General features: G+C 49.8%; 2 protein-coding genes across 9 annotated transcripts in view; one reads left to right on the top strand and one right to left on the bottom strand.

The window, feature by feature from the left end:
• The first annotated feature begins 448 nt into the window (after positions 1–448).
• The window catches only part of ARHGEF7 (Rho guanine nucleotide exchange factor 7), a 126485-nt gene continuing 99236 nt past the window's right edge, over positions 449–27697 (top strand). For 4 of the 8 annotated variants that reach the window (XR_006775470.2, XR_006775471.2, XM_045772914.2 and 1 more), the window contains exon 1: positions 449–965. Coding sequence is in view for 6 of the 8 variants with exons in the window: in XM_045772914.2 (XP_045628870.1) it covers positions 593–965 (373 nt within the window). In the remaining 2 variants the exon portion in view is untranslated. The remainder of the gene's footprint in view (positions 966–27697) is intronic. The other 4 variants (XM_045772913.2, XM_045772917.2, XM_045772915.2 and 1 more) reach the window with 4 other exon arrangements.
• Positions 21236–27664, bottom strand: LOC123776718 (tigger transposable element-derived protein 1). The gene is made up of 2 exons (XM_045772924.2): positions 24582–27664; positions 21236–24456 (listed from the first exon to the last, which is right to left on the bottom strand). Exon 1 carries the CDS (start codon positions 26377–26379, stop codon positions 24601–24603), a length of 1779 nt encoding a protein of 592 aa, XP_045628880.2. The 5' UTR covers positions 26380–27664; the 3' UTR covers positions 21236–24456; positions 24582–24600.

The raw sequence follows: 27697 nt of genomic DNA, 5'->3' as shown, positions 1-27697 counted from the left end.
GCGTGACACCCGCGCGCCGCGCGCTCCGGGGGCGTCCACGTCCCCAAGGATCGCAGCAGCTCCCGGGAAATCAATTCCTCCCCGAATTAGGCCCATCTGCTCACAGATGTAATGATCATTTGTGTTCTGTAATTGCTGGCTTGCAAAGTGGCGGGGAGAAGCAAACGTCTCGTTTTAGCACCGCCAGCCCCCAACCCCGCCCGAAATAAAACTGGCAAGAATGAAAAGAGCATTCTGGGAAGCACTTAATACTTGAAACATTGGTGAATTAAGAAAATCAATAAGGGGCTCCGCGTGGCCTGAGGCAGGGCCGGCGCGAGGGCCCGCGGGGCGCAAACGGTTAAGGCGGCCGGCGCCTCCGGAGGTCACGGCGGCGCAGGTGGGCGCGCACGGCCGGGCCGGGGCGGGGGCGCGCGGCGGGGCGCACGGCGGGCCCGAGCGCGGGGTGCGTGTGCGGCCGGCCGGCGCGGGGCCGCCCCAGCGCCGCGTCTTTTCTTCTCCTCGCGGTGATGTCATCGGCGGCGGCGGCTGGGAGCCGGGAGGCGGCGGCGGGGGCGGCGCCGGGCGGCCGCCGCAGGTTCATGTGCATCTAATGAAAAGGCACTTGACAGTCGGCCAGGACGCACGCGAGGGAGCGCGAGCCGGCCGGACCGCGGCGCCGCCCGAGCCAATCGCGGGGCCGGCCTCTCCATGGGCGAGCCGGAGGGGGCGGGGGGCGCAGCCGGCCGGGCCGCGGCCGCTCCGAGGTGAACGGCGCCCAGACGGGCTCGCGGCGCGGGGAGGCCGGGCGCGCCGCCGCTATGAATTCCGCCGAGCAGACCGTTACGTGGCTCATCACCTTGGGGGTGCTGGAGTCGCCCAAGAAAACCATCTCGGACCCGGAGGGCTTCCTGCAGGCGTCTCTGAAGGATGGGGTGGTCCTCTGCAGGCTGCTGGAGCGCCTGCTGCCCGGGACCATCGAGAAAGTAAGTGCCGCCGGGCTCGCGCCCCCGCGGCGCACAGGCCCCGGGCGGTGGGCGCCCCGCCTTGTTCCCGCCGCGGCCGGGGTGCGCGGAGACGCGCGGGCGCGGGGTCGCTGGGCGCCGGCACCTGGCGGCCGCGCGGGGCGCCGAGGAACCCACGCGCCTCCTTTGTGCGCGGACCCGGGAACGCGGCCCGCGCGGGGGGCGCGCAGGCGGCGCGAGGCCGGGGTGGCGGGAGCTCGGGGCGCCATTGTGTGCGGTGCGGCTGGGCAGGGGGGCCCGGCCGCGTCCAGGGCGAGCGACCCCCGGGGAGGCCGCAGGGAAGGGGAGCGGCGGCTCTGCTGCGCCCCAAGGTGGAGTCGCCCCTCTCCGTGACCCGAGCAGAAACCCGTGCTCCAGCGCCGCGCACAGCTTCCTCCCAGGCTTTGTTTGAACAGTTTTTGTTGGTGGTATTGTAGGAGAATTTCACCTCTGCTTAATCGACCGATTGCTGTGCATTTTTAAAAGATGCGGTCATCAATAGATGAGGGCCGGCCTGTGACACGATCTGCTGCCCTCCCCACGAAAGAATTCCTCACGTCTCCAAACCCAGAGGATGGCAAACCCACGAAGCCCTGGCACTCTTCAAGGCTGGCTTGAAATTCTAGATTCCGTTTTCAGGTCCACACCTGATTTTGAACAGAATCCCTAGCCCCACAGACCCTGCTTCTCTCTTGGTGGCTGCTGGTTTCCCGGGGCTGGAGTGTGAACCTTGACCCTCGGCTCTGTGAGTGATTAAAGTTTGCTTTCCTCTCACACAGGCTGACAAAGCAGGGGCCAGGGCGTAGAAGTGCTTTTAAAAACGAGGTATCCCTGTATTGCAGAAACACTGCAGTTTTATTCCCCCCCCTTTTTTTTGCCAGTGCAGAATCAGATCAACAGCTACTTAAAAGGTGTTAAATGTAGAAGCTGAAACACAGCATAATTAGGGGAAAAAACCCTAATTTTTTAAATGGGGTTGTATTGGCCCTAAACGCACAGGGACAGTTTGCTAATAACATGTTAATTAGGTGACTTGAAAAAGTAAAACGTGTAATCTTATAAGTTTGTGCACGTTTTGGTACTGCATTTTAAGGGTCAGAAAAGGTTTTATTTAATATGAATTTTGCCTGAATTTCTTGGAACGTATATGTGGAAACAGAATCGGCATTAGATTGAAGCGCTGCCTGCCTGTCCAGGAAATAAAAGTGGTGCTTGTAAACGAACCTGATGTCACAATAAAATTCTGATTTAAGACAGGAATAAGCCGAATCCAAGTTTCAGGGCACTCAGAATACTTTGTTGTCATCTGGATATCAGGACCTCTGGTAATAAAAGACAGATGTTGCAAAGCACTGACAATGCATGCTCAGCTCACCAAAACAGCTTCTAGAAAATGGTGCTCCAGGACTAAGAGTGAAGCTTTAAGAAACTTCATGTGCTGTCTGGATAAAAACACGTCACTATCAATGCATGTTATTTGGCATATTGACTGCAGTAATTTGATTGGCAGACTTCAATAATCATTTTCTTGTACATTCTAGAAAGATGTGCTTTCAGAACTGTGGAACTCCTTCCACCCTCCTAAAAGGAGGGGAGGAGTGAGGCTCGAATACAGTGTTTAGTTTGCAGGAGCCCAACTGCCACTAAGCCCCCTCCCCTCCCTTCCCCGAGGCCCCAACTGGTTTGTTTCCGAATGACTGCTGCCACATGCAAGTTTCACATCAAAGGCACAAATTATAGACAGAGCTCCTGATGCTCTGTGGTTCAAAGGTAGGTTTTTGGAGTAAAATATTAGCCAGTCTCTGCCTCTGAAAAGCCTGGGGTTCTGATGTTTCACGAGCTTTTGCTTTGCTTCCGCAGAGGCGTTTCTTTGAGCTCGCACACCAAGTGCTGTGAGCCCCAGAGCAGATAGGTTCCAACGTTCGTTTCTTTCCGCAGGAGCGCAGGAGCGTTTGGAAACCTCGCTGAATATTCATGGGCGGTTGAAAGGGCCTTAACTTCAGCCCCGTTTGCCAGGGAAGCCCTGACGACTGGTTAATGTGTGAGCAGTCTGCCGCGTCACCGTCACAAACAGCCCGTTAGACGGGGGTAGGCAGGGAGTGAAGGAGAGTTTGGGGTGGCTCGGGTTTCCCACGTGCCTTTCATTTAGAATACGTGTGCCGGTGTGTTTCTTGCGTTATGTTCATTTGTTCTCCTTTGGAGCCAGTAACGGGGAGGAGAACCCCGAGCCACATTTCTGTTCAGGTTGTAAAAGTTCTCTGTTCAGGCTCCCCTTGATGCTTTTCTTAAGGCGGAAGGTTAGGGGTGCGGGGCGGGGGGGCGTTGGTGAACAGACTCTGTACTCAAGCAGTTCAGAAAAGAGGCACTCCGTTATTGCCGCCGACTCGTTCTCTGCTGTGGGGGAGACCAGGTGGGATCACACGGTTCCCCGGATCTCGTGTGTGAGGCTCTTGCGCTTGGATTTCCTCCAGTAACGGCCGGGACGCTTTGCTTACCTGCTTACGCTGCTTCCCTCATCCCTTCTGGGATGGGGACACACAAGGGCCGCAGAATGCAGGGAGCCCTGCTACCCAGAGCTCATGAGTTCCCACTTTAAACAGCTCTAGACTATTTCGTCGGAGGGTGAAATCAAGATGTGCAAGTGTTAGAGGGCGGACCATCACTCGTACATGCATTGACGTGATGGAAGTCATGACCCGCGGCTTTAGTTTTGCTTATGGATGGGGCGCGTGCAGGTGCTTGATTCAGCACGAGGAGCCCCGGGAGCCTGCTTCTTTCTCCCCGGGCCCCGGAAAACAGAACACGTGAGAATCGGTAAGGTGCTCCCGGGAGACACTCCCTCCACCGACATCTGTGGATCACGGTTGAAAGTCCCGCTACCTCTCAGGTCTTGCTAGGTGTCCTGGGTGTCTGTGTGAGCATTTAGACTGGGTTAAGCTGTCAGCCTGGGTATCTGTTCTGGGGCTGCCACAGAGCCCCAGACCAGCGGGCTGCACCGCGGACCTGCTCTCTCCCAGTCCTGGAGGCGCAGGCCTGGGATCCGGGTGTGGGCAGGCCCACGCTCCCTCGGAAGGCGCCGGGGAAGGGGGTCCAGCACACGCCCAGAGTCCCCTCTGGGTTCCCTGTGGTCTCTGCTGTGTCCTCACCTCCCCTTTTATAAGGACACGGTCATTGGATTAGGACCACCTGACCTCAGTGTGACCTCAACTTAACCAGTTACATCTGCAGCGACCTCGTTTCCAAATAAGGTCCCGTCCTGAGCTCTGGGGGTTAGGGCTTGAACATAGGAATTTTGGGGGACACAATCTAACCCATAACAGGTTGCATAGTAAATTTGAACCCAGTCAACTTACTTAGTATGTACCTGCTTGCCAGTTGCTGTGGGAGATAAAAGGACTGACAGGTTCTTTGGGGATTTGGTGCCGGAGGAGGCTGTGAAAACAGTGGCAGTATGAGGCAGAAGGAAATGAAGTCAAAGTCAGCCGTGCATGCAAAGGAGCAAGAATTAAGGCGTTTCAGGCGACCTGCATTTGAGCGGCCCAGCCTCTGGTGGTTTTTCTGACATGGGGATTAGAATATGGTTTGTATTTCCTCAGACTGTCATCTGGCAGCCCTAGGTGGTCTTCTGCAGACTTGCAGAAAATCAGCAAATTCGGATATGACATAGGAGGAAAAATGGCCCTTTCCTGATTGATTTGTGGCCTGCATTCTGGTCAGTGCTAGGACTTCTGGGGCCGGGTGCGGGAGGGGAGTGAGGTCAGTGGCCGCTGGGTAGCAGTTCTGAGTGCCCGCTGTGGGAAGTTTGCCTTTTTCTGGGCCCTTCGCCCTGAGGATGAGGTCAGCGATGGCAGCGTGGAGTGCTGGCGAGGGTCTCGCTCTGAAGGAGTCAAGATTCTGAAGCCCACACCCTGTAACTGTTTGTAAATCCTGGTTGGTCGCCTGGGAAAGCACTCGTAGAGAAAACTTAGCATGGTTATGTCCTGACTATGTTTTTAAGGAGACTTCTTTAAACTTTGCAGACTGAATTATTGGTTATATCAAATTCCTTCTAATGAAACAAAGCTTCCAGAATAGTGTAATGATAAACATCTGCTCTTGAAGCACGTGATTTTCAAGTCCTGTCTCAGCCCTGCACCAGGGTGCTTCTTGTCTTGGGCTTTAGGCCCAGAGCAGAGGGAAATTCACTGCATTTGCTGGCTTGTTCACGGTAAAGCAGACAGAGCTGCATTCCGTGTAGACGGGGACGCGGAGCGTGATTTGCCGAGAGCCACCCTAGCACCACGGCGGGGTTGATGCTGGCCTTGTGCGTGGGACGCTCCCTCAGGGACGTCTGACTTGGCTTTGGGGAGCGCCGGGGGAGCAAGATGGCCTGCTGTCCAGGCAGTGGCCTCTCCGTCCTCCGGGAGAGTCTGGCATTGGTGCTGTCCCAGGACCTCATTCTATTAATAGAAGTAATGCCTGCAGTGGCCTCTCTTCCTCCCTTGAGCACTGCCCGCCTCACCTCTGTATACATCTCTCTTAAAGAAGCAGGGTGTGCCCCGAGTTGCTGGCAGCGTGCTGAGCTGCTTCTCTGGGGCGCCTCGTGTCGCCCCCGTCTCCCAGGTGAGAACACGGAGGCCCTGCAGTCAGCCGGGCCCACGTCGTCCGGACAGCACTTGGGGGCGGAGGAGTCCAGCCCAGGTGAGCCTGCTTCCGGGGCTGTGGGAACGGGAGCCGCGCTCCTGCCTGGTTCGCAGGGAGCTTGGCCACACCTGGGAGCAGGACAGCTAGCTCTGGGGAGCAGCACCCTTGGGCTGCCACCTGGGTCGGGGTGCTCCTTTGCCCGTTCTTTCTCATCTCTCATGGGAGGACACCCCCAAGGAGCCCGGTAAGCGCCTTCTCTGGCATCTGATAATCGTCGGGGGGCTCCTGGCCTTCCCAGCCCCGAGCTTACTGGTGTCCATCTGTGCTGAGATGTGAAACCGCGTGCCGTATGTGTGCGGACGTACACGGGCATGCGTCTAACGCCGTTGTTGCTCCATCGGGCTGGAATCACCCAAGTGTGTGTGATGGTCGGTAGCAGGTGGCGAAGGCACAGTGTCCCTCCGGGCACTCAACTCTGGAGGCACAGGCGGTGCCAGCGCCTGGGAGGATTGGTTGTCCCCGAAACCCACCCTCCCAGTGCCACCGTAAGAGGGGTGGTCCCCATATGTGTTCCAGAGTCACCCATTTGCTGTGTGACCTGGGGCAACATCTGTAATTTCTCTGAGTCTTAATTTCCCCCTCAACACTGAGATTAATGATACCTGCCTGGAGGGAATGGGCTCCTGGGGCACTGGGGTCGTTAAGGGGGTAAGTGGGTGGACGTGAGGGGTTTCGTGTGGTGCTGGGCACAGAGTAGGTCTTCAGTACGCAGTAGGTGTGATTATTTTATGAATTGACACTGAACTTTCCCCTGCTGTGGCCAGGAAAACTTGTAAGCCAGGATTTGAACCTCAAGGCCCCTCAAATCCAACAACACTTTCTTATTCTCACCACTGAGCAGATTCTTGCAACTTTAGGGGCTGACGGCCCCTCCCTTCCCACCCTGACAGACCACCATCATCTGGGCTGGTGGGACCGCTGATTTTGGCTTCCAGGACCCTCTGTTTAGCGCCAGGTCCCACGCAGCTGCCGAGTGCATGCAGCTGCTGGCTCAGACGGGCCAGAGGGCCTGGCTGGCGGGCTCGGGTTTCACATTTACAGAGTTTCATGCATGGGAAGGGCCTGGACTGCCGCCATGCAGAGAGGGAGGGTGCTGGGGCCGTTCCTGGGCCCTGTGTCCCCTATGTGTGACTTCTGACCTTTCTGTCCATCGGTTCTACCCAATTAGGTTACGAACATTCATTTCCTGATGTTTTCATATTTCTAACTTGAGCTCTGAATTTTAAAACTTTTATGAACCAGACTGGTAGTTCTCAGCCCTGCTTTTGCAGGATAGTCTTGTGTCTGCTGGACTCCAAAGGCTAAGGAGAAAGGTGGGGACGTTTAAGTGGGATGTGTGAAAATATGTATTTATTGGGTTCCTGCTGTGTGTGTGCTCGTGTATACATCATACAGAAACACATGCGCACGTGTGTGTCCTGTGTCACCTTTTCCGGAGGGTCATAAGAGAAACCATGGTCTCAAGTGTAAAGCATTTGTGAATTCTCTGTGTGAAGGAATTCTCAGGACGTGATCTAGCCCAGACTCATCATTTTACAGATGAGTTAACTGAAGTCCGTTGCATACGGTTGTGTAAATTGTGCACTGCACAGCGTAGGGAGGGTTAACTCACATGGTAGTGTATGTGAACGGGGTCTTAGGAGCGTGCTGGGGGAGAGCTTTGGGGCAATGATGCACAGAGGGCAGCCTCCACAGAGGTCAACCTCCAGGGCACAGAGCAAATTAGAGAAGGGTCGTGGTAGATTGCAGGAGTGGCCCCGGTTCTGCACTCTTCCCTGTCACCGTGCCCTGTAGAGAGGGACATGGCAGCTCCTCCCATCCAAAGATGGAGCCCGTTTTCTCATTTCTTGAGTCCCGAGCTGGCCTTGACTCGTTTTGGCCGATGGGATGTGGCAGGAGTGATGGGTGCTAATACCTCGCTGAGGCTTCGAGGGGCTTGGCGTGTTTCTTCGCTCTCTCAGACCTGCCTCCAGCCCGTGGACAAGCCCAGGCCCTGGAGGCTGAGGAATTGGAGAGCACATGGCAGAGAGCTCGGCTGTCCTGGCTGAGGCTGCTGGACCCCCTGGCCGCCCGCCCACCCTGGAGAGAGCCCAGCCGAGATCGGCAGAGCTGCCACCCAACACAGAGTGGACTCCTGCTGCCCGAGCACGCCCCACATGACCCGAAGGACTGCCCAGCTGACCCGGAGCCCCGTGGACGAAGAGATGCTTGCCTCAGCCTGCCACTGAGGTTTCGTGGCTGTTTGTTATGCAGCCTCACTGTGGTAATAGATAACGGGGACAAGGTGGGACAATGAAGTTGTGATTTTGTACAGAACTTTAATTTTTATTACACTTGGAGCAGCTTTTTAAAAAGGGGTCAGTAATATTCTTAATACCGTCTCCCAGCAAGGTGTATGTCGTCCAGCACCAAACAAAGCGTAGTAACGTAAGCTTCTTCTAGTTTATATTAAATTGCTTCAGCCTGAAATGGGAATCTGCAGTCCAAGTTTGCTTTGGGTTTGCACGGTTCCTTGCAACGAAGTCCTCTCATGGCAGTATGATTTTTGTTAGCAACTCCTTTAAAACACTCTGGTTCTCGGCTCTTTGTAAGTACGCTGGCCCGTGATGGCCTTTCTCCCTCGCTTCTGCGTGACTCACCGCTGAGCTCCTACGCCAAGAAGTTGCATTCCCACCTATTTCCTGTCCGTCAAACGCTTGGTTTACGAGAGACTTTTAGGGTCCATCTGCCACTAGCAAGTTCATTCAGGAGTCTTTGGTAAGAAATACCAATTTTCTGAAAAACTCTGTTACATGCCGAAAGCTTATGACTTTGTTGTCACGTTAAGGAAGAGTGTCACAGTGGTTTCGCCGGACAACTCGGAGCTTTAGAGGAGCCTTCCTGGGACTAATGGCTTCTGCTGGTGGCACTCCAGGGGACCGTCGGGACACACAGAATGGGAGCCCAGGCCTTCATGTCTGGAGTAACCTCATTGTCATCTTTCCTGAACAAGAAACTGCTTTGTTCATAAACATTGGTGCTGGCCACAGATTCTTCGCACGGAAACATGACATTTTCTGGTCACAGTTTTCCTGTTTGTTAATGCATTTTTGTTTCTTTTGAAAACAAGCTCTCTAAATAGGATGTGGTCAAATTCCGGACAGGCTTGTGGTGAAGGTGAAACTTCCAGAAAGTACCACAGACGCCATACCTGTAAGTGACAAGAGACTGGAATCGAGTATCTTCCAGTCTTTGTCAGCTGGTAACAAACGGAGAAGAATCGAGCTCCTTTATTGCACCTCTGACAAAGTGCATTTGCTTAGCTGGAGTCCAAGTAACATGTCTGCAATCCAAGGCCGGTTCTTCAAATAACAACAGTAACTGTGTTTTGTTGTGTGAGTTTTAAGCACCTGTTTATGAATCGTTGAAATAATATTCTGGGAGTGAGCTCCTCGCCTTACACATAACGCTTTTGTTGTCTGTAATGGAACGTCTACTTTAAGCCAGAAAAATATGGGTGAATTAAACTCTAAGTAAGTAGTGGATGAAAGAGAATAACAACAGAATGGGAATCAGCAAAATGGAAAACAAGTGTACTAGGGAAAACCAACAAAACCAAAATCTGGTTCTTTGAGAAAATCAATAAAACTGATAAACCTCTTAGAATGATCAGGAAAAAAGGAGAGAAGACACAAACGGCCAGTATGAAGAATCACTAGGAGTTCTCCAGATACTAAAAAGGTAATAATGGGATAGGTGAACATTTTTGTGCCAGTTCTACAGCTTAGATAAAACGTACAATTTCCATGGAAGACACATTCAAGAGGAGATGGCTGACCTTACTAGCCCGACATCTAGTAAAGAATTTAAGCTGGTTAAAAAGCTTCTCATAAAATTCCAGGACACATGGCCTCACTGGTGAATTTTAGCAAACAATTAAGGACTTATATCCAGGATGCACAAGGAATTCTTACACTCGATAATAAGGAAACAACCCAATTTAAAGAATGGACAAACGGCTTGAGCAGACGCTTCATCAGAGAAGGTGTGCAAGTGACAAGCAGGAAAGATGCACAGCGCTGGTCATGAGGGAGATGCAAACTGAAACCACTATGGGGCACCACCCACACCTGCTGGAATGGTTAGCGTGTGAGACTGATCATAGCATGGGTGATGAGGACGCGGAGGGCCTGGAGCCCCCATTCACTGCTGGTGGGAACGGAAAACCCTATTACCGCTCTGGGAAGCAGCTCGTCAGTTAATTGAACTATTACACATCTACCAGGTGGTTTAGCCATTTCCTTCCTTCCTTCCTTCCTTCCTTCCTTCCTTCCTTCCTTCTTTCCTTCCTTCCTTCCTTCCTCTCTCTCTCTCTCTCTCTCTCTCTCTCTCTCAAGATTTTATTTATTTATTGGGGAGAGAGAGCGTGAATTTGGGGGGAGAGGGAGAAAGAATCTCGGGCAGATTCCCCCGCTGAGCACAGAGGCCCACGTGGGGCCCGATCTCACGACCCTGAGATCATGACCTGAGCTGAAATCAAGAGTCGGATGCTTAACTCACTGAGCCCCCTGGGCGCCCCTCAGGCACTCCATTTCTAAGTATTGACTCAAAGAAATGGAAATATGCCCGTACCAAGTCTTGCGCACAAATGTTCATAGCAACTTTGTTTTTTTTTTTCTTTTTTGCAAATTTATTTTTAATAGCCACAAACTAGACACAACCCAAATGTTTTTCAGCTGGTGAATGGATAAAGTGTTGGATGTCCATACTGTCTAATACTAAACGATAAAAGTGAATCCTCAAAGAGGGATGAAACTCTGGGTAAAGAAGCTAGGCAAAGAAGTACACCCTGCATGATTCTGCGTACGTGGCATTCTAGAAAATGCGGGGTTCTCTGCAGAGGACACATCAGTGCTTGCCTACGCGCACTTTGGGGGCACAGGGAGACCTTGGGGATGAGGGGGCATTTGTCTTGGTCCTGGCGATGGCTTCACAATGGTGCACGTCAAAACTTGTCAGCTTGTCCACTTCAAGCAGGAGCCTGTGCGTCTGTTGCACGTCACTGGTCCATGGCAGCACTCAGCCCGTGTGGAGCTAAGTTCTGTTGCGTGTGATGGAGCTTCAGTTCCTTCCACAGGCAGTCCCCGACTCTTGAACCTGACTGTGAATCCCGACGACATGTATAGAATTTTAATGTGTACAGGTAAATAGTGTACTTGCATTTTATGGGGGGGATTTACTGCCGGAGAGCTCATTGCTTCCTGTGCTTGTTTTCTCATCAAACCCTTCTTGGGTATCCACTACACGGATTATGCTGGGCTCTGCAGAGGCAGTGGTCAGCCAGCATAGACTTGCAGACTGTCTAGTGGGGAGTGTAATATTAGAGAAGTCATGTGAATTTGTTTTACAAATTGAGATACAAGCTCTGGAGGTGAGGGACAGGTTTTAGCAGAGGGACCCGATTTACACTCGGCAGGTGGGACAGGTGGTGTCTTGGGGAAGGCTTTTCTCTGGAAGTGGTCCTTGAGTTGAGTGCTAATGGACAAGTGGGCTGTAAGAGGGGGGATGGGGGGAAAGGTCTGGGTGGCCACAGTGCTGGCTGAGGCAGAGATGAGCACGGGCCAGGAAGCACAGGGTCTTAAAGGGTTTGGCGTTTTTCAGAGTTAGTGTTTTTTTTTTTAATATTTTATTTATTTATTCGACAGAGATAGAGACAGCCAGTGAGAGAGGGAACACAAGCAGGGGGAGTGGGAGAGGAAGAAGCAGGCTCCTAGCGGAGGAGCCTGATGTGGGGCTCGATCCCATAACGCCGGGATCACGCCCTGAGCCAAAGGCAAACGCTTAACCGCTGTGCCACCCAGGTGCCCCGCGTTTTTCAGAGTTTTAAGGAGAAGAATGACACTGTTGGTTGCGGATTTTGAAAACAACACTCTAGGCACAGTGTGGAAATAGACTGGATGCGGCCCGTTGTGGGGGGGAGGTGATTATGAAGCCGTTGGGAGCTGGGTTTCAGACGGTGTTCAGGGGACCCAGGGCGGGCACGGCAGCTCCGAGCCCCGCCACCCCTGGGGTGCTGGCTACACACAAGATAGATGGGGTGTCTCTGGTGTGAGAGGCAGCCTGGGGAGCACCTGAGGCTCCCTAGCAGGTCTGGAATAGATGCAGTGGTGAGTGCGAGGAGTTGGAGCTCAGAGAGGACCCCAGGCTGGAACGTAAATCTGGGAGTCACACGAGAGACAGAGGTGTGAACCGAAGTGTAGCAGCGGTGAGCTTCCTAGCACCGGCCTTGGGGAGCTGGACAGCGATGGCTGGGCCGCGCTGCTGAGGAGGAACCAGGCAGCAGGTGGTGAGGTCAGGAGACAGGCTGGGGACTGCAAGCCAGGGCAGGAGCCCGGCCAGGCCAGCATGCGGCAGGCACGAGGGAGAGCCAGAGGGCTCTGGGGGCATGCTGGGAGGGTGGGGCACGGCCACGACCTGTCCCCAGGCAAGTGGGCCGAGTGTGCACTTGGTCATCGTCCACCGAGCCAGGGCTCTGGTGCGGAGTGGTGAAGGCGGTTCTGGACGGAGAGGGGAGCAGGGGATGTTGGGGGCGGAGCTGGGCCAGAGAGGGCGTGTGGATTCACGGCCACTGCTCACAGGGCAGAGCAGGACCTTATGGTGCTCATCAGCTCTCTTCAAGTCTGGGAAACAGAAGTGGACCTTGAGCTGTTTTTGCCTGAAAAAGGATTCTAGAAAACTGTGTTCCTTTCCACGGCTTTAGGGAAAGATAGCTGTCACATTTCCCCCTTCATCTCCTATGTGTTTTACCAGGTATTCATTTAAGTCCAGCGAGCGAGTGGAGCGAGTTGTCCCTGAGCAGTGGGGAGGTTTCCCTCTTACCTTACACGTACCCATGTCTGGTCTTTAGTCAGCCCTCCATCCGTTTGACAAGGAACTGCCGGAAACCACCTGCTCTCTGCCACGGCTGTTCTGCCGCCAACCTTTGTAAGTCCAGGTCTGATGTAGTGAAGGCAGCTTAGGGATGTCAATACGTGATTTTTATTTATTTATTTATTTTTATTTTTTTATTTTTTAAAGATTATTTATTTATTTATTTGACAGAGACAGCCAGAGAGAGAGGGAACACAAGCAGGGGGAGTGGGAGAGGAAGAAGCAGGCTCCCAGCAGAGGAGCCTGACGTGGGGCTCGATCCCAGAACGCTGGGATCACACCCTGAGCCGAAGGCAGACGCTTAACGACTGCGCCACCCAGGCGCCCCAATACGTGATTTTTAAAATGCTCACATTCAAGTTGCGGACTGTCTGTATTAGAAGGTTATAAGGTTATGAATATACATGTGTCTCCTGGGATTCGCTTTCTCTTTCTCATTTGGAAACTGCTCACAATTTGTTATATGTCACAATAAATGCAGGGAGGGAGATCAAAGTAAATAAATGCTATGTAGTGGGAATATCGTTCCTAAATAACCATGATAAATGTAAGCAACGTCTAGCTTTTGGGTACTAATTTTCCAATTCAGAGCAATAAAACACGCACTTTTCAGGTCTGTCTCCACGTGTGGGAGAAGCAAATCCACCGGTTATTTTTTTTTCTCCTTGATCCTTTATCTTTGAGAGGCTGTTGGGAGAGTGTTCCTGGGAGCAGGGGTGGGGTGTTGAAGGAAGAGGTGTGGCTCCCTCGTTGAGGAGCTCCTGGGCTGGCGGTTTCTGGGTCAGACTGGTTTTCTTCTCTTACAGCTGGGGATCACAGAGCTGCCAACACCGACTCTTGTCCGTCATGTACAAAATGTTAGCGTGTGCATTTCAGGTTGTCTCCAAGTCGCGGGGGCGTCTTGTCGTCTGTGCCTTTGGTTTAGGTGGCTATGTGGGTCTGACTTTGAGGGTCATCAGAATCACCAGGTGGCTTGTGAAAATAAATTGCTGGGCTCCACCCCAGAGTTCCTGATTTCATGGGTCTGGGTGGGTGTTGCGAATTTGCGTTTCTGACAGGTTCTCAGGTCATGCTGATGCTGCTGGTCCAGGGGACCGTGTGTGAGAACCCCTGACAGCCCCCTGAGCTCATCAGCCCAGCAACACCTGGAGCTGGACCAGCCAGATTGCATGCACAGCCCTTTAAGAAGACAGGAGACCAAGGTGTGATCGCTGGGTTTTTTTTTCCATAGGTGAGCACTGGCTACTTGCCTACCTTGGCTGCCCCCTCATGCTTGGAAAATTTTCTAACTAGTGCCTCTTAGTTTAAGACAGTACAGACCCCATGCTGCTTCCCTATGGGCTTTTGAAATGTGGAGGTAGAGAGGTTGGAAAGAAATCCTGCCTTCGGTTGGAAGGGACAGTTGGAATTTATCTCAAAAATGGGATTCCTCACCTGTTTCTATGCGTCTAGAAATTTCTTGTATAAAACAGAAGAGAAATAGCATCTCTGAGGAGAGCGAGGTTAGTGGATCTGTCTGAGATCTGACGACTGCGTTATTTAAATTGAGGTACTTAGGGAGACGTCCTTGGAATATTCGCATTAGGGTTGGGAGGAGTTGTGGCTTAACGGGATGCCACTTCACTAAAGCTGCGGAGAGACCTCAGGTAGGGCCTCTCTGTAACACAGTCTGTTGAGGGAAAGGGAAGTCACCGTGTTGTTGGCTTGTGGGGTTTGGGAACGGCCTCCAGCAGCAGGAGTCTAGGAGGCCCGATCAAAACAGCTGAGTAGCGCCGTTCTTCAGTGAGGGGTTCAGCCGAGCTGTGACTCACGATGCTACTTCTAAGGGGTGGTGGGTCTGCGATCTTTAAACTGGGACCCCTTGTTCTCTGAAGGGCGGGAGGAGTCTGGCCTTCAGCCAACACCGAGAACACGTACCTCGATTTCATTCCAATTTATGCTTTTCAATTAAGTAGCCAATTAACGATTTTGTTACTGAATATGGAGAAAACAGTGACAGTTTCTGACAACCTCCCCCATCTCAAGTCTGGTCACTGGAAGCTCCTTTCCTATATGCCATTGTTGAGATGACCTTTAGTGGCCATTTCTCCTTCGGCAAAGGACGTCGGAATCACTGACAAACGTTTTCAAGCAGCCATCCGGAAAAGGCTTCAAACGGCAATGACAGATTTTCTTGAAACACATGAAAAAATGGGAAATCTCAGCAAAGAAACAGGACTTATAAAAAAGAAACCAATGGAAATTACAGAAGTGGAGATTAGAATAACAAGACTCCTGGAGGGGCTCCTCTGTAGAGGGGAGAGGACAGAGGACAGACGCAGGGAACAGGAGACCTCGTGCCTGGACTTTGCTGGGCCCAAACTGGGGAAACCGCCTGAAGGGCCACGGAGGGGGCCGCCGTCTCAGGGCATCACAGACACAGGAGGCTGTGCTGCCCTGTGCTTCCCCTCCGCCTCCTTCTGTGTGCGTCTCTGTCCCCTCCTCCCTGAAATGTCAGACTCACACGAGGTCTTCGTTGGCTTGTTTTGGCTCCTTTGTGACACTTAGGAAACGAATATAAGGCAGCCCCACTCAACACGCTGGGCTTGTGGACGGCTGCGTGACATGCTGGGCGGTGGGAGCCTGGAGAGGCCTGAGGGAGCACGCCAGCTGGGGAGGGGGGCCCCAACGTGGAGCCAGCCATTTTCCTTAGTGATAGGTGAGCTGAAACCAGAGAGTGGCTCTCGGCAGCTCCCTGCTAACTGATGCCCTGATACACATGAGAAAACGGAGCCCAGGATGCTGAATGTGGGCAGCCCAGGTGTGAGGGGGCCCGCAGCTGGCCCCAGGCTGGGTTGGCGGTGGCAGGATGCACTTGTCAGTCATGACAGAAAAGGTTAAATGAAGACTTATAGTAAAACCCAAGACTGTTTTTCATTTCTCTGTGTCATGTTGCCTGTGGTGATTAGACTTCCAAGTGTTTTTAAGAATAGTTCCAGTCTCAGATATTTGATTCTCATATTTGGCCGATGATATTACTTTGTTCTAGGTGCTCTGTCAGCATTGCTCAACTTCACTTTTACTGAACAAATAGTATATTGAATGCTTGGCTCTGCCAGGTGTCGACGTTTTATCCCGACGGACTGAATACTCTGTATAGGGAGCATCTCGTTCTGAGTGCAGGGAAATGTTCCGTGGACGTACTTAGTGCACAAGTAGATTACGTAGCATGTTAGACCATAAGTGTTTTGGAGGGAAGCAGCAGGGTGAGAGGGGTGGGCAGTGCCAGCAGTCAGGGCAGACGTTACTGAGAAGTGGCATTTAAATAAAGGCTCCATGAATATGAGCAAGGAGTGATGTGAATGTCTGGGAGATGGGGTTTCAGGCAAGTGGACTAGCCTGTGCAAAGGTCCTGAGGTAAGAGCCTTCCTGGCAAATTCTGGAAACAGCAGAGGCCAGCGTGAGCTAGGGGAGAGTAGCTGCCTGTTGAGTTTAGGGAGGGAACAGGGAGCAGATTGTTCAGGGCCTGCTCAGCTATCATGAGGACTTTGAATTAAAAAAAGTGAAGAGGCTTTATTTTCTAGAGTAGTTCAGGTTTCCAGAAAACTGAGCAGAAAGTATAGAGAATTCCCATATACCCTCACTTTCCCCTATTAACATTTGGCATTCGCGTGGTACGCTTATCACAATGGATGAACCAATACCGATACATTAGTAACTGGAGTCCACAGTGTACATTAGGGTTCAGTTTGTCGTACACTCTGTGGGTTTGGACAAATGTATAAGGACATGTGTCCACCATTACAGTGTCATACAGAGTAGTTTCTCTGCCCTGAAAATTCTCCATGCCCTCTCTGTTCATTCTGCCAACCCGTGGCACCCACTGATCCCCATCTCCGTAGTTTTGCCTTTTCCAGACTGCCATCTAGTTGGAATCATACAGGAGGTAGCCTCTTCAGATTGGCTTCTCTCCCTTAGAAATGTGCATTTAAGTTTCCTCTGTGTCTTCTATGGCTTAACAGACCGTTTCTTTTGATCACTGAATGGTTCCCACTGCCTGACACACCACAGTCTATAAGCATTCACTACCGAAGGTCATCCTGATGACCCTCAGGTTTTGGCAAATAAAGCTGCTGTGGACATTTGTGTTCAGGTTTTCGCATGGATGTGTTTTCAGCTCTTGGGTGAAGCAGATAAACCCAAGAAGCAAGATTGCTGGATCTTCTGGTAAGAAGATGTTAAGTTTGGTAAGAAACCCCCAAACTGTCTCCCAAAGTGGCTGCGCCATTTTGCATCCCCCCCAGCAGCCAATGAGAGCTCCTGTTGCTCCACATCCTCCCCAGCATTGGGTGTTGTCAGTGTTGGATTCTGGCCATTCTAGTAGGTGTGTAGTGGGTTCTCCTTGTTTTAATTTGCAGTTCCCTGATGACATCTGGTGTGGAGCATCTTTTCATATGCTTACTTGCCATCTGTATATCTTCTTTGGTGAGGAGTCTGTTCAGGTCTTTTGCCCATTTTTAAGTTGGGTTGTCTGTTTTCTTATTGTTGAGTTTTAGGAGTTCTTTGTATATTTTGGATACAAGTCCTTGATTGTATATGTTTTATGTAAGTACTTTCTCCTAGTCTGTGGCCTGTCTTCCATTCTCCTACAGGACTTTGGCTTTTACTCTGAGGAAACTGGGAGATTTTGGGCGTTCTGACCAGAGGAGTCATGTGACAGGCAGATTATAAATTTGCAGGGAGATATTCCAGTTATATGGAGGAAATAGAGTTCCTGAGTATACATTAGCAGTCTTTGATTAATGAAGGTCAGTTTTTCTGAGTTTTTGAAAATGTATTTCCCACCTACAGACACAACTCACCTTATTCACAGCTGCTGCCCATATACTCTGATAGTTAAGAGTTTTAGGAGACAACTAATGATCTGTTTATCACCTTCTTATTATTCACAGTTAACAGGAAACTCTCAGCTGGCTGCGGAGTTCTGAGAGCATTCCAGGCTGTGGTCCTCTGCTTCCCCTGGCCTTTCCCTCTAGGGAGGGTCTCAGCTGCTATTTATAGAGGAGCTCACCAGCGCAGGTCCTCAGCTATTTTCTATCCCTTTAGTCAGGTTTCTTCCTCTGATGAAGCCTTCCTTTAGCTTCCAAAATCATCTGGCTCTCTCTGCGTGCCTCAAACCTCCCACACGCTATCATGTGGATTAAAATAGAGTGTGTTCTCAGGTGGTCAGTGTCCAGTCTTCTGACTCAGAGGCTTTCACTTGCCTTAAATGCTGCTTCTCGAGCAGTTTAAAAACGAAAGACAGATCCCTTAGCTGGGAGGGCCCAAGGCAGTGCACGGCTCTGTAGCTCCCAGCATGGCCCTTCGATTTTGCTGTGTGTGGGGAGGGGCATTCAGAAGGCTACTTCAGAAGCAAGGATGAGGAGCTAAGGTAAAACAAATGGGGAACAGCAGGGCAAACATAAAAACCCTCTGAGACATCTGGGAATACAGACTTAAACAGTGGAATGCCATCCGTGGCTGCAGGGATGGGAGAGGATGTTCTAGCCTGAGGTGTCTTGGTCCAAGGTAGGGCTGAGGTTGAGGCAAGGAGCAGGCCTGGGAGATGGAGCTGCCACTAGTGGCCCCATTCAGAGAGCAGAATGCAAGGGCTCTCTGCTAGGATGGGATTCCTCCTGTCCTAGCAGGTTTTCAGCCCTACTTGCTGCACTGGTATTACAAGGATATACAGCAAGACCCATTTTGGATTTATTTAGCACCTTTCCATCAGAGACCACAAATCTTTTTCATAGAATTTTCCACTGATGGACAACAATGAAAGCTATCACTAACCATTCTGAAATGTGTTCGGCAAGAGAGGAAATGGATGCCAAAGGGTCAGAAATAATATAGAAATGAAGCTGAAGGATAAAGTAAGCAGTGGCTCAGGTTTGCAAAATGCTGTGCCATAATTCATGGGTGTTTTCAGTAGGTCACAATCACGAGAATGAGAGAAGAAAAGGATTATTCCATATGAACCATTGAAAACTTTAGGTAAGAAAAATCTCTGATGACAAGGCCCAGTTTGAGTTGTTTTATGAATTTGTCCTTTTCTGTTTTCCTGTATCAGGATCCTTCAAAAGCATAAAAAAATGGCATCCACTTACAGAACGTAATGAGACATGAAATAACAACGGCCCATCCCCTGTGCCTCTGCTTTGCTGGTGTCCGAATCACAGCCAGAAAGAGCACACGGTGTTTCCCAGATTGCTTTCACCTGAACATTAATGCACAGCCGCCTGTTTTCATCAACATTATTGTGGGAAGAAAATACAACTTCAGTGGAGACATTTATTCTAGGTTATCTGATGAATGTTTTATGTTCATTTTTTTTCAAATCCATTTTTGGCATTGGCATGAATTTTGGATGGTTGCCACCATCTCTGAGGTCTAAAAATGTGCTTCTGGAGTTTGTGGGAAGCAAGCCTCAGGGGACACACAAGTTAATTTAAGCCATGTGGTCTTGCTGGTCCTCTCCTTGACATTCCACATGTCTGGGATGTATGCATTTAGTTTGGGAACTGGATATTTTGTACATTTATATTTGTTTTTGCCATTTATTTTGGCTGGTTCCATACTAATGGAGCACATTTTTTTCCCCAGATGATTGTAGCATCCATACAAGAATTGGGCTTTGGGATATGTTGAAGAAGGAGAGCTAAAGAAAAACAGACTTCATGAAAGGCTTAAATTTTTCTTTCAGTAAGCTACTTCTAATCCTAGGCTACACATTTTTGGGAGATAATTTACTTGTCGGGTATTTGGCAACCAAGTCCTTGATTTCTACTGGATGCTTCTTTGTTTTCCAGTGGGTTCGGTGGAAGAGATGCCCAGTAGACTGCCCGGTGAGCTCTGTCGACCTGTATTTTCATTCTACAGACCATCGTTTGCAGTCGAATGAGCACAGAGTGCTGTGGAAGGAGACAGCTGCAGTCTAATTATAATAAAAGGGAGGCTACCAGGTAATTAGAATTAGAGGAACGGTGCAGTGCTAAGTAAGGTGACCTTAGGATTTTAACCATAGCATTGCATTTCCACATGGGTGTGTGTGTGTGGGGGGTTCTACAAGGACCCCAGCCCACTGGCAGCTGGGCTCTCTGAGGACTGTTTTGTAATGGGGAAGGCATCTTGGCCTGAGGAGAACACTAGATTGGAGTATTTTTCTTCCTCTTCTTTTAAAAAATTTATCTATTAATAATACTTATGTGGTATAAAATTCACAGGGCACAAAAAAGTATAAAGTGAAAAGCAAGTTTCCCTTCTTCCCCTGCCCTCCAGGCCCCCGTTCCTTTCACTGGAGGCAACCCCTGTCGAAGGTATCTGGCATGTGCTTCCAGAGAAACGTCATGCTTTTCTAAGGACCCATGTACATTTCCCATGTACATTTTTTTCTTGCTTTTTTTTTAAACACTAAAGGTAGCATGTTATGCATAGATTCCCCATGTTCCTTTTCCCCACGTAGTGTAACTGGGAGGCTATAAGAGATCGGTAATTAAAGCTGCTGCCTTTTGAAAGGATCTGGTGGGTGGGGCTCTGCTTGTGGAAATACCGTACGCTGTAATTGACTCAATCCTCTCTCCGAATTGTTTCCCATCTGGTGCTGTGACATGAGGTTCTAACTGTACCACCAGGAAGCTCACTGGGTCAGGGTCCCAGGAGCAAACTGTCGGCACGCTAGGCAGAGGTGGCTGAAGACTTTACTGCAGAGGGCGCTGACAAAGTGTGGGCAGGGGTGCGGACAGTCAGCGAGAGACATGCAGGCACCCCACAAAGCCGTGAGTGCCCCTAGGCCTGGAGAGGAAAGCGGGCGAAGTGGGTTACGGGAGCTGGTGGGAGCTCCCGCCAGGAGCCGTGGTCTACAGTCAAGGAGCACAGCCAGTGGCGTGTTGGTAAAGGCTTCACTGTAGGCCCCCTGTGGCGACGAGCCCTGATTCGTAGTGTCTGCCCATTTTTTGTGGTGTAAATACTCGCACCATGGCCGGTCCCAGCTGCCCAAGTGGTGTTTCTGAACGTGGAGCTGGGGTGGGGAGCACATGGTCAGTTCTGGGGAGCAGCTCCAGCACATCACTGTGGCACCTGGTTCCTGCTCGGGCTTCCGACTGGCTGAACCCTGGAGAGGGGAGAGAGGGGAGCCTGGTGGCTGTGGTCCTCTGAGGTCTGCCGCCCGGAGCAAGCTGGTGCGGTATGCTGGTTGCAGGCATTGGGGCAGGTCATGTCTCCACAGTCCCAGATTCCTCGTCTGTGAAGAACAGAAGGGCTTCAAGTGTTCTCTGAGCCTTCCTGTGCTAAGGTTGTCTCACAGATCAGTGAGTTCAGTGACCTAAGCAAGTGGACAGCATGCCGGCTGTGTAATGGAAGACGCCTGTGGGCCCGCACTCAGGAAGCTCCTGTCTAATGGGGGGATAAGGTGCGCACAAGCAGTCTGGCTGCACGGTGGGGGCTGCGTACAGACCCACAGATGTTCGGAGGAAGGGTAGCTCTTTGTGGCTGTGGGGATGAGGCTGTTAATGGCAGAGACCCAGAGACCTTTGTTCTGTGGTTTGGAATTGGGTATCTCAGTGGGGGGAAAACAGAACATTTCTTTTTTTTTTTTTTTTTTAAAGATTTTATTTATTTGACAGAGATAGAGACAGCCAGCGAGAGAGGGAACACAAGCAGGGGGAGTGGGAGAGGAAGAAGCAGGCTCATAGCGGAGGAGCCTGATGTGGGGCTCGATCCCATAACGCCGGGATCACGCCCTGAGCCGAAGGCAGACGCTTAACCGCTGTGCCACCCAGGCGCCCCAAAACGGAACATTTCTTGATGAATAGATCAGTTGGGATCTGCCACTGTTCCCTAAGTAGGGTCCTGGTACCTTCAGCATGTCCGGGAACATCAGGAGTCCACAGCCTTGGGTTCCACTGCAGACCTTGGGATTAAACTCTGGCGGGGCGTAGTGATGTTACTCTCAGTGTTCTGATGCGTGTGCTATGTTTGAGAAACACTGAGTTACAGGATATCCGTGTTCCAGGCTTGGCTGAAGATCAGTCAGGGAATTTCAGACACCCCCTGCCCCCAACTTCTGCACTTCACTTCAAACCTACTCAGTCAGAATCTCCGGGAACTACGATCCTGGGCAGTGGTATTTCCCAGATGGCACACCCTGTGACAGTTTTCCATACTCTTGATCTTAAGCTGTTGCCGTGCACTGAGCCTGTTTGAATTAGCTGCCTTGCTGGAAGTGCCTTTTCTTTCCTGCGAAGTTTTGTAAACTCAGACTCTCAACACTTCAGTGAAGGCAGCTAGCTGCCTCAGTTGACACTTTGCTTGGGCCGAGGGTGGCCAGCTGGTTGCTCCCAGCATGGAATGGGTGGTAGAGAAGAGTTGAGAAGTAGGAAACTGGACAGCTGTGGAGGTCTCTCAAGTATGACTGTAACATTGCTGTGATTTAGTTTATTGCAAGTTCTCAGAACTCCTGACACATCCTTTATCAAATATTGAGTACGAAAGCTGTATTTCCAAGGAAAATCACAATGATTTTGGGACTGTCCGTGCCTTTGACTGATTAGAGTTCTTGATGGAAAAGCCTGGAGTTAATTACTGTGGGAAATTTGGGCTAGGATTTCTGGGGGGTGAATTGGGCTGTTGTTGGTCACTGGAAGTGGCCACTGGAGAGAACAGAGGAGTGCTTGCCTTTGGGTTGTGGAGGCATATGTAAAGCTGCTGTGCACATTCTTTCTGGGGGGGGGGCAGAGGGAGAGAGAGAGAGAATCTTAAGCAGGCTCCATGCCCAGGGCAGAGCCCGACACGGAGCTCGATCTCAGAACCCTGAGATCATGACTTGAGCCAAAAACAAGAGTTGGACGCCTAACTGACTGCGTGACCCAGGCGCCCCTGTGCTCATTCTTATACAAGCTTTTTGCGGACGTGTTTTCATCTTTCTCGCGTAAACGCCTAGGGGGCTAAATTGCTGGGGCTTAGGTAAGTTTAACTTCTTGAGAGACTGCCAGTTTTCCACGTGTATGCTTTCACACTCCCACTGGTCAGATATTGGGCACCAACGGCTTTCCATCCTTGTCAACACTTGATAGTGTCCGCTTTTCCCATATTACCCATTTTGGCAGGTTCGTAGTGTTACCTGTGGTTTTAATTTGTATTTAGCTGATGACTTGTTCGCTCTTACAGCTCCTTTACTGAGGTATGCGGGGGGACTGGGGAATGTCTTCTTTTGCATCATCTCTGATTTAGTTCTCCCCCTGCAGTCTCACCCATGACCTCAGTGGCCCATTACTCACCATTCTTGACGACACCATGGGCTTCTCAAATGTCACACCTTTGAAAATGCAGTTCCATCTGCCTCCACCCTTTCAGCTCCAACTCCGATGTCCTTTTTGTTGGTTAGGCCTCTGGCCCTCCCCTATGCCCACAGTATTTATGCTTCTTTTCTCTGTGCTTCCATGGTCCACTTGCCATGTTGCGTGTGATTCTTCCCTTTGTCACGGAGGGCAGGGCCCTTGTCTCTCTTCTTTGTGGTCACATGATCTGGAATGGAGACTAGGTCCAATATTGTTGAATTAGTTTATTATCCTCCCAACAGCTCTGTGAGAAAGGCTGAGCCTTAAATTGGGGATAAGGGTGTAGACCCAGATGGGTCAAGTGACTTGTCCAAGGTCAGCATGTACGTTACAGGGTCAGGCAGTACTTACTATAGAGTTTTGACTCTTTTACATTATAGTTTTCCAAACAGTATGTTGTTTGAGGTACAGTATTCATGGAACGCGCGAGCTTCACGCACCCATGTGCACGCACGTGGAGACTTTTAAAGGAGTTCATGTCCAGTTGCTCAGCTTGCACGTGCACTCACCTGTCTGAGAAGGTGCCTGAGATCAGGGAAGGTGACAATCTCACTGAGCTATCCCAACGCCCCCTTCTCCCACTTCACGTAAAAAGGCAGACCATTCACTCATCTCCCTGAGGCACACTGCTGCAAGATGGAAAACCTCCCAGCCATGTAACCAATGGACAGATATCCATGGCGTTGAGAAGCAAAGGGCTTTAATGTCTGGAATTTTGCAGTTCGGGGTTTCTACTTGCTCGCTTTCAGAGAGACTGCAGCAGACCCTAATCATGCTGCTAACTGATGCTTTCAAGATTTTACTTATGATCGATTATATCTGGACTTTGGCTGTGTAATTCAGAAGGCATCAAAGAATCAAGTTACAAAATAGCAAAACCCCTTCCATTTTTTATTTACTTATTTTTAGGAATGAGGTTTCTCAACACTTGCATAAAAAACCCCCAAGACAGGAATAGAATTAATGCTGGACTGTGTTTCTTTCTAGCAATAACTGATAGTTGTCTATGAGTAAATGAGCTAATTAAAAAAACAACCCTCTACATCTCATTAAGATACACATTTCCAGGCAAAGTCTTACATTTTACGTCTGATAATTTTCCTCAAAAACTGTAGTGTATTGTTCCCATCATTTATGTACTCATAATAGTCGTAACAATTAGATCTTCATGGCTTAGTAATCCTAAAGGCAGAGCTGACTTGAGTGACTTGTGGTAGTTTGGGCTACAACTCCTGAGCCACTGTTCCTGGGGGAGTGCAGGGTTGGTTTCCTTGGAGTTCAGGTCACAACATTTTGTCCACCAGTCGAGACGTGATCTTGTTTTAGATGTATTTCTGTGTGAAGACAGCTTATTCAGTATGTGTTCCTTACGAATAACTGGTTGTGTGCAGTGTTTCTTCATAAGGAAACACCATCCCAGGGACAGCACCGTGCAGTGATTGCCTCTCCTGCTCGGTTGCACACAGTGCGCCCACAGCACGGGACAGTCATGCACGAGAGCATCGCACAGAGAAGAAACACCTGGAATCCTGTGAAAACACAAATGAAAACCTTACTTGTGGAGCTCACTTTGTGATGGGGCAGAGGGCAGTGGGGTTAAACCTCGAGACCTTGACTTGCCCCCTGGAAAACCAAAGGAGAGTGCGTGACTTACTCGGCAGAAGAGGAAGGCGTCAATGAGGCTGGCATGTGAGATCCGGTGGTTCCACCCCAGGAGTTTGGCTTTCACAACCTGGTGATGGTGTCAGCAACGTTCCCTCCCAAACTGGCTTGAAAAATTCCTTCAGCCTTGTCTGCTTGGCTTTTCGCCTCAAATCTTTAAGTGTTTCAGCATAAGGGATGAATGCAGTGGAGGTCAGGCGCTTAAACGTGAGGCTGCGTTCCAGCATAGGGTCACACTCTTCCATGTCATTGAAAATTTTTTCCAGGGCAGAATTCCATTCCGATATTTTGGCTGCTGTGAGAGGGACAATTCTTGGAGTTTCAGGCTGACTTTCGTCTCCTTCGTCATCATCACTGACTCCAGTGCCACGCTCTGCCATCTCGTCCAGGTCTTTCTTGGTGGGTTCTACTGCCATTTCTGCCAAAATTTCCTCCACGTCCCCCTCCCTCATGTCTCTGAAGCCTTCTCCACTTATTTGCTGTGCAATATGCATTATGTTTTCGACACTGGTCTTTATATATTCTGTGACACCTTCAAAGCCTTCAAAATTTTTCACGCAGTCTGGCCAGACCTTTCCCCAACAGTTATTAATAGTAGCCTGCTTGATACCGTCCCAGGCTGTGCTGATATAATCTATAACATTGCGAATACTGACGGATTTCCAGTGGTCCATCATGGTGGTTTCCTCGTTGGCGTCGAGAGCCTCAGAAGCCTTGCTGTAGAGCTCCCTGGTGTAGTGTGCCTTGAAAGCTTTTATTACGCCCTGACTGAGGGGTTGGATGAGAGAGGCAGTGTGTGGGGGCATGAAGAGAACTTCTATGTCGGGGTGGGCATTTTCAAGTTCTTCATGGCAATGAACTGGGGCACTATCCAAAATTAATAAAATTCTGAAGGCAAGGTTTTTGCTGTGGAGATAGCGTTCAGCTTCTGGGATGAAGCAGTTGTGGAACCAGTCCCAGAATATTTCGGATGCCATCCACGCTTTTTTGTTCCACCTCCAGTGGACCGGCATACGGTTCAGATTTTTCCCTCTGAGTGCTCGTGGGTTTTGTGCTCTGTGTACCATTAGGGGTTTGCACTTAAAGTCACCCTTGGCATTGGCACATAGTAGCAAGGTTGCATGGTCTTTGAATGATTTAAAGCCAGGAGCCTTGGATGCCATTTGCATTATATAGGTTTGTTTGCCAACATTCTTGTAAAACAAGCCTGTTTCATCAGCATTGAAAACCTGCTCTTCCATATAACCCTTTTCATGTATAATGCTTAGCAGATACTTTTTAAATTCTTCTGCAGCTTCCTGATCTGCAGGACCTGCCTTGCCTGCAAGTTGAACATTTTTCATGTGGTATCGCCTTTTGAAACGTGCAAGCCAGCCTGCACTTGCTGAGAAGGGTTTAACCTTTTCCTGACCCTGGGTAACATGACTGTAAATTTCCTTGGCTTTCAGCCTCACAACAACACTGTCTACTATGCTCTTTTTATTGGTTGTCATCTCCTGGATCCACAGATTTAACTGCTTTTCCATCTTTTCCATAGCTGCATCATGCACAATTGATGTTACTTTAGCACTTTCTGGAGCGGCCTCACGTACAGATCGACGAATGTCCTCTTCCTTTTTCTGGATATACCGTATTGTTGACTCATTAACATTGAATTCACGGCCAACAGCACTGTAACTCAGGCCTGAACGAAGCTTGTCTAACACACGTATTTTCTCTGTAAGGCACATTACAACCTTCTTGCGCTTCGGAGCATTAGACAGTGCCTTAGCACTACGCTTGGGGGCCATTTAAAACCGCAAAATCATGAACAAAAAGCACAAAAATGTGAAAAATGTGCCAGTAGCCTTTGAAAAGGACATCTGCTTACATTACCAGCTGAAATAAGATGGCAGGGCATGACCTTGTTCAAGTTCAGCTAGGAATGTGTATGTGAAGGCTGTTTGAAATTTTCACTGCTCTGTACACATCTATAAATGAGAAAGAGCCACATGTGCTGATTTGGGGTTACAAACAAATTTTATCAAGTATGTGAATTTGCACAGAATCCACGAAAGAGGATGGACTGTATTTGTATGGGTCTCTTGCAAAAAAAGTGTGATCAGTAAAATTTTTTAGTATAAAAATGTATTACTTTAGGATACAGTTTTGTTGGCAGAAGTGGAATGAGTTGAAGGAGAAAAGAATGTAAAATTTCTGACTTTTAAACAAGAGCTTGTTCATAATTCTTTAAGACTGAGAATGGGTATTTCTATTGTAATTGGAGTCTATTGGACATTTTTAAAAGAATATTTAGCAGTTTCAGGATGTCATCAGGACATCAGAAGTTAAAACTTTGCAACTATTTAAAATTTTGGAGGATTTTAACTACATATTTGGTACATACTTTTTCAAAATTCTTTTAGAGAGAGCAGATGGACTAGGAAGCAGCTTTGGTTTGGCTGTTCACTGGAAAAAAATCTGTTCAATTTGGAGGAAATATGTTGGCAATTTCTTCTAAGAATTTTTATATTGTAGGAAAAAAAAGTCTGATTTTTGCCCTCTTCACACCTCTCAACATGCTGGTTTTTTGTTTTGATTCAAACTTTAGAAGACCTGAGCTCCTTGAAATGAAACCAAAGTATTCCTGTGAGTCCTGATGGAATGTTGCGATTTCCTGAGAAGGACAGACGTGCCTTGCATGTCCTCAAATGCCAAAGTTCTGGATGGTGCTTTAGAGTAACTCCCAAAACTGAGTCGTCTTCGTATGCGTTAGAACGACAAAGGGTCTTTGTGATGTCTCTGGCTTCTTTCTCCCTTGATTGCTCTGTATTATGGGTATTACACTCGGTTTTGTTGACCTTTCTTGGTGGGAAGGCTGTCAGTAACACCTTACACGTGTGGCAGGTGGCCCTCACAGTTCTCTCTTGGACCAAAGCATCAGGCATGCACGAGCCCTCCTCGAAGCTCTGGAGGTCGCAAACAATTTCTCCCCAGCTGACTTACTTGCGGACGTGTAACTGACTATTCTGGTTAATCATTAGTGAGGCACATGGTATGTATGGGGGGGAGAGAACATTGCACTTAAATCCCAACATGCATAATTTATGTGCCAATTATTTTAAGTCA

This window comes from Ursus americanus, chromosome 10 (genome assembly GCF_024610735.1).
Source record: "Ursus americanus isolate L20-20 chromosome 10, mUrsAme1.1.p, whole genome shotgun sequence".
Taxonomy (NCBI): Eukaryota; Metazoa; Chordata; class Mammalia; order Carnivora; family Ursidae; genus Ursus; species Ursus americanus.
Note: the sequence above shows the minus strand (reverse complement) of the source record. Positions and strands in the feature narration are given on the sequence as shown.

Excerpts from the sequence above, each read along its gene's own strand:
- LOC123776718 (XM_045772924.2), bottom strand. The coding sequence starts at position 26,379 with ATGGCCCCCAAGCGTAGTGCTAAGGCACTGTCTAATGCTCCGAAGCGC.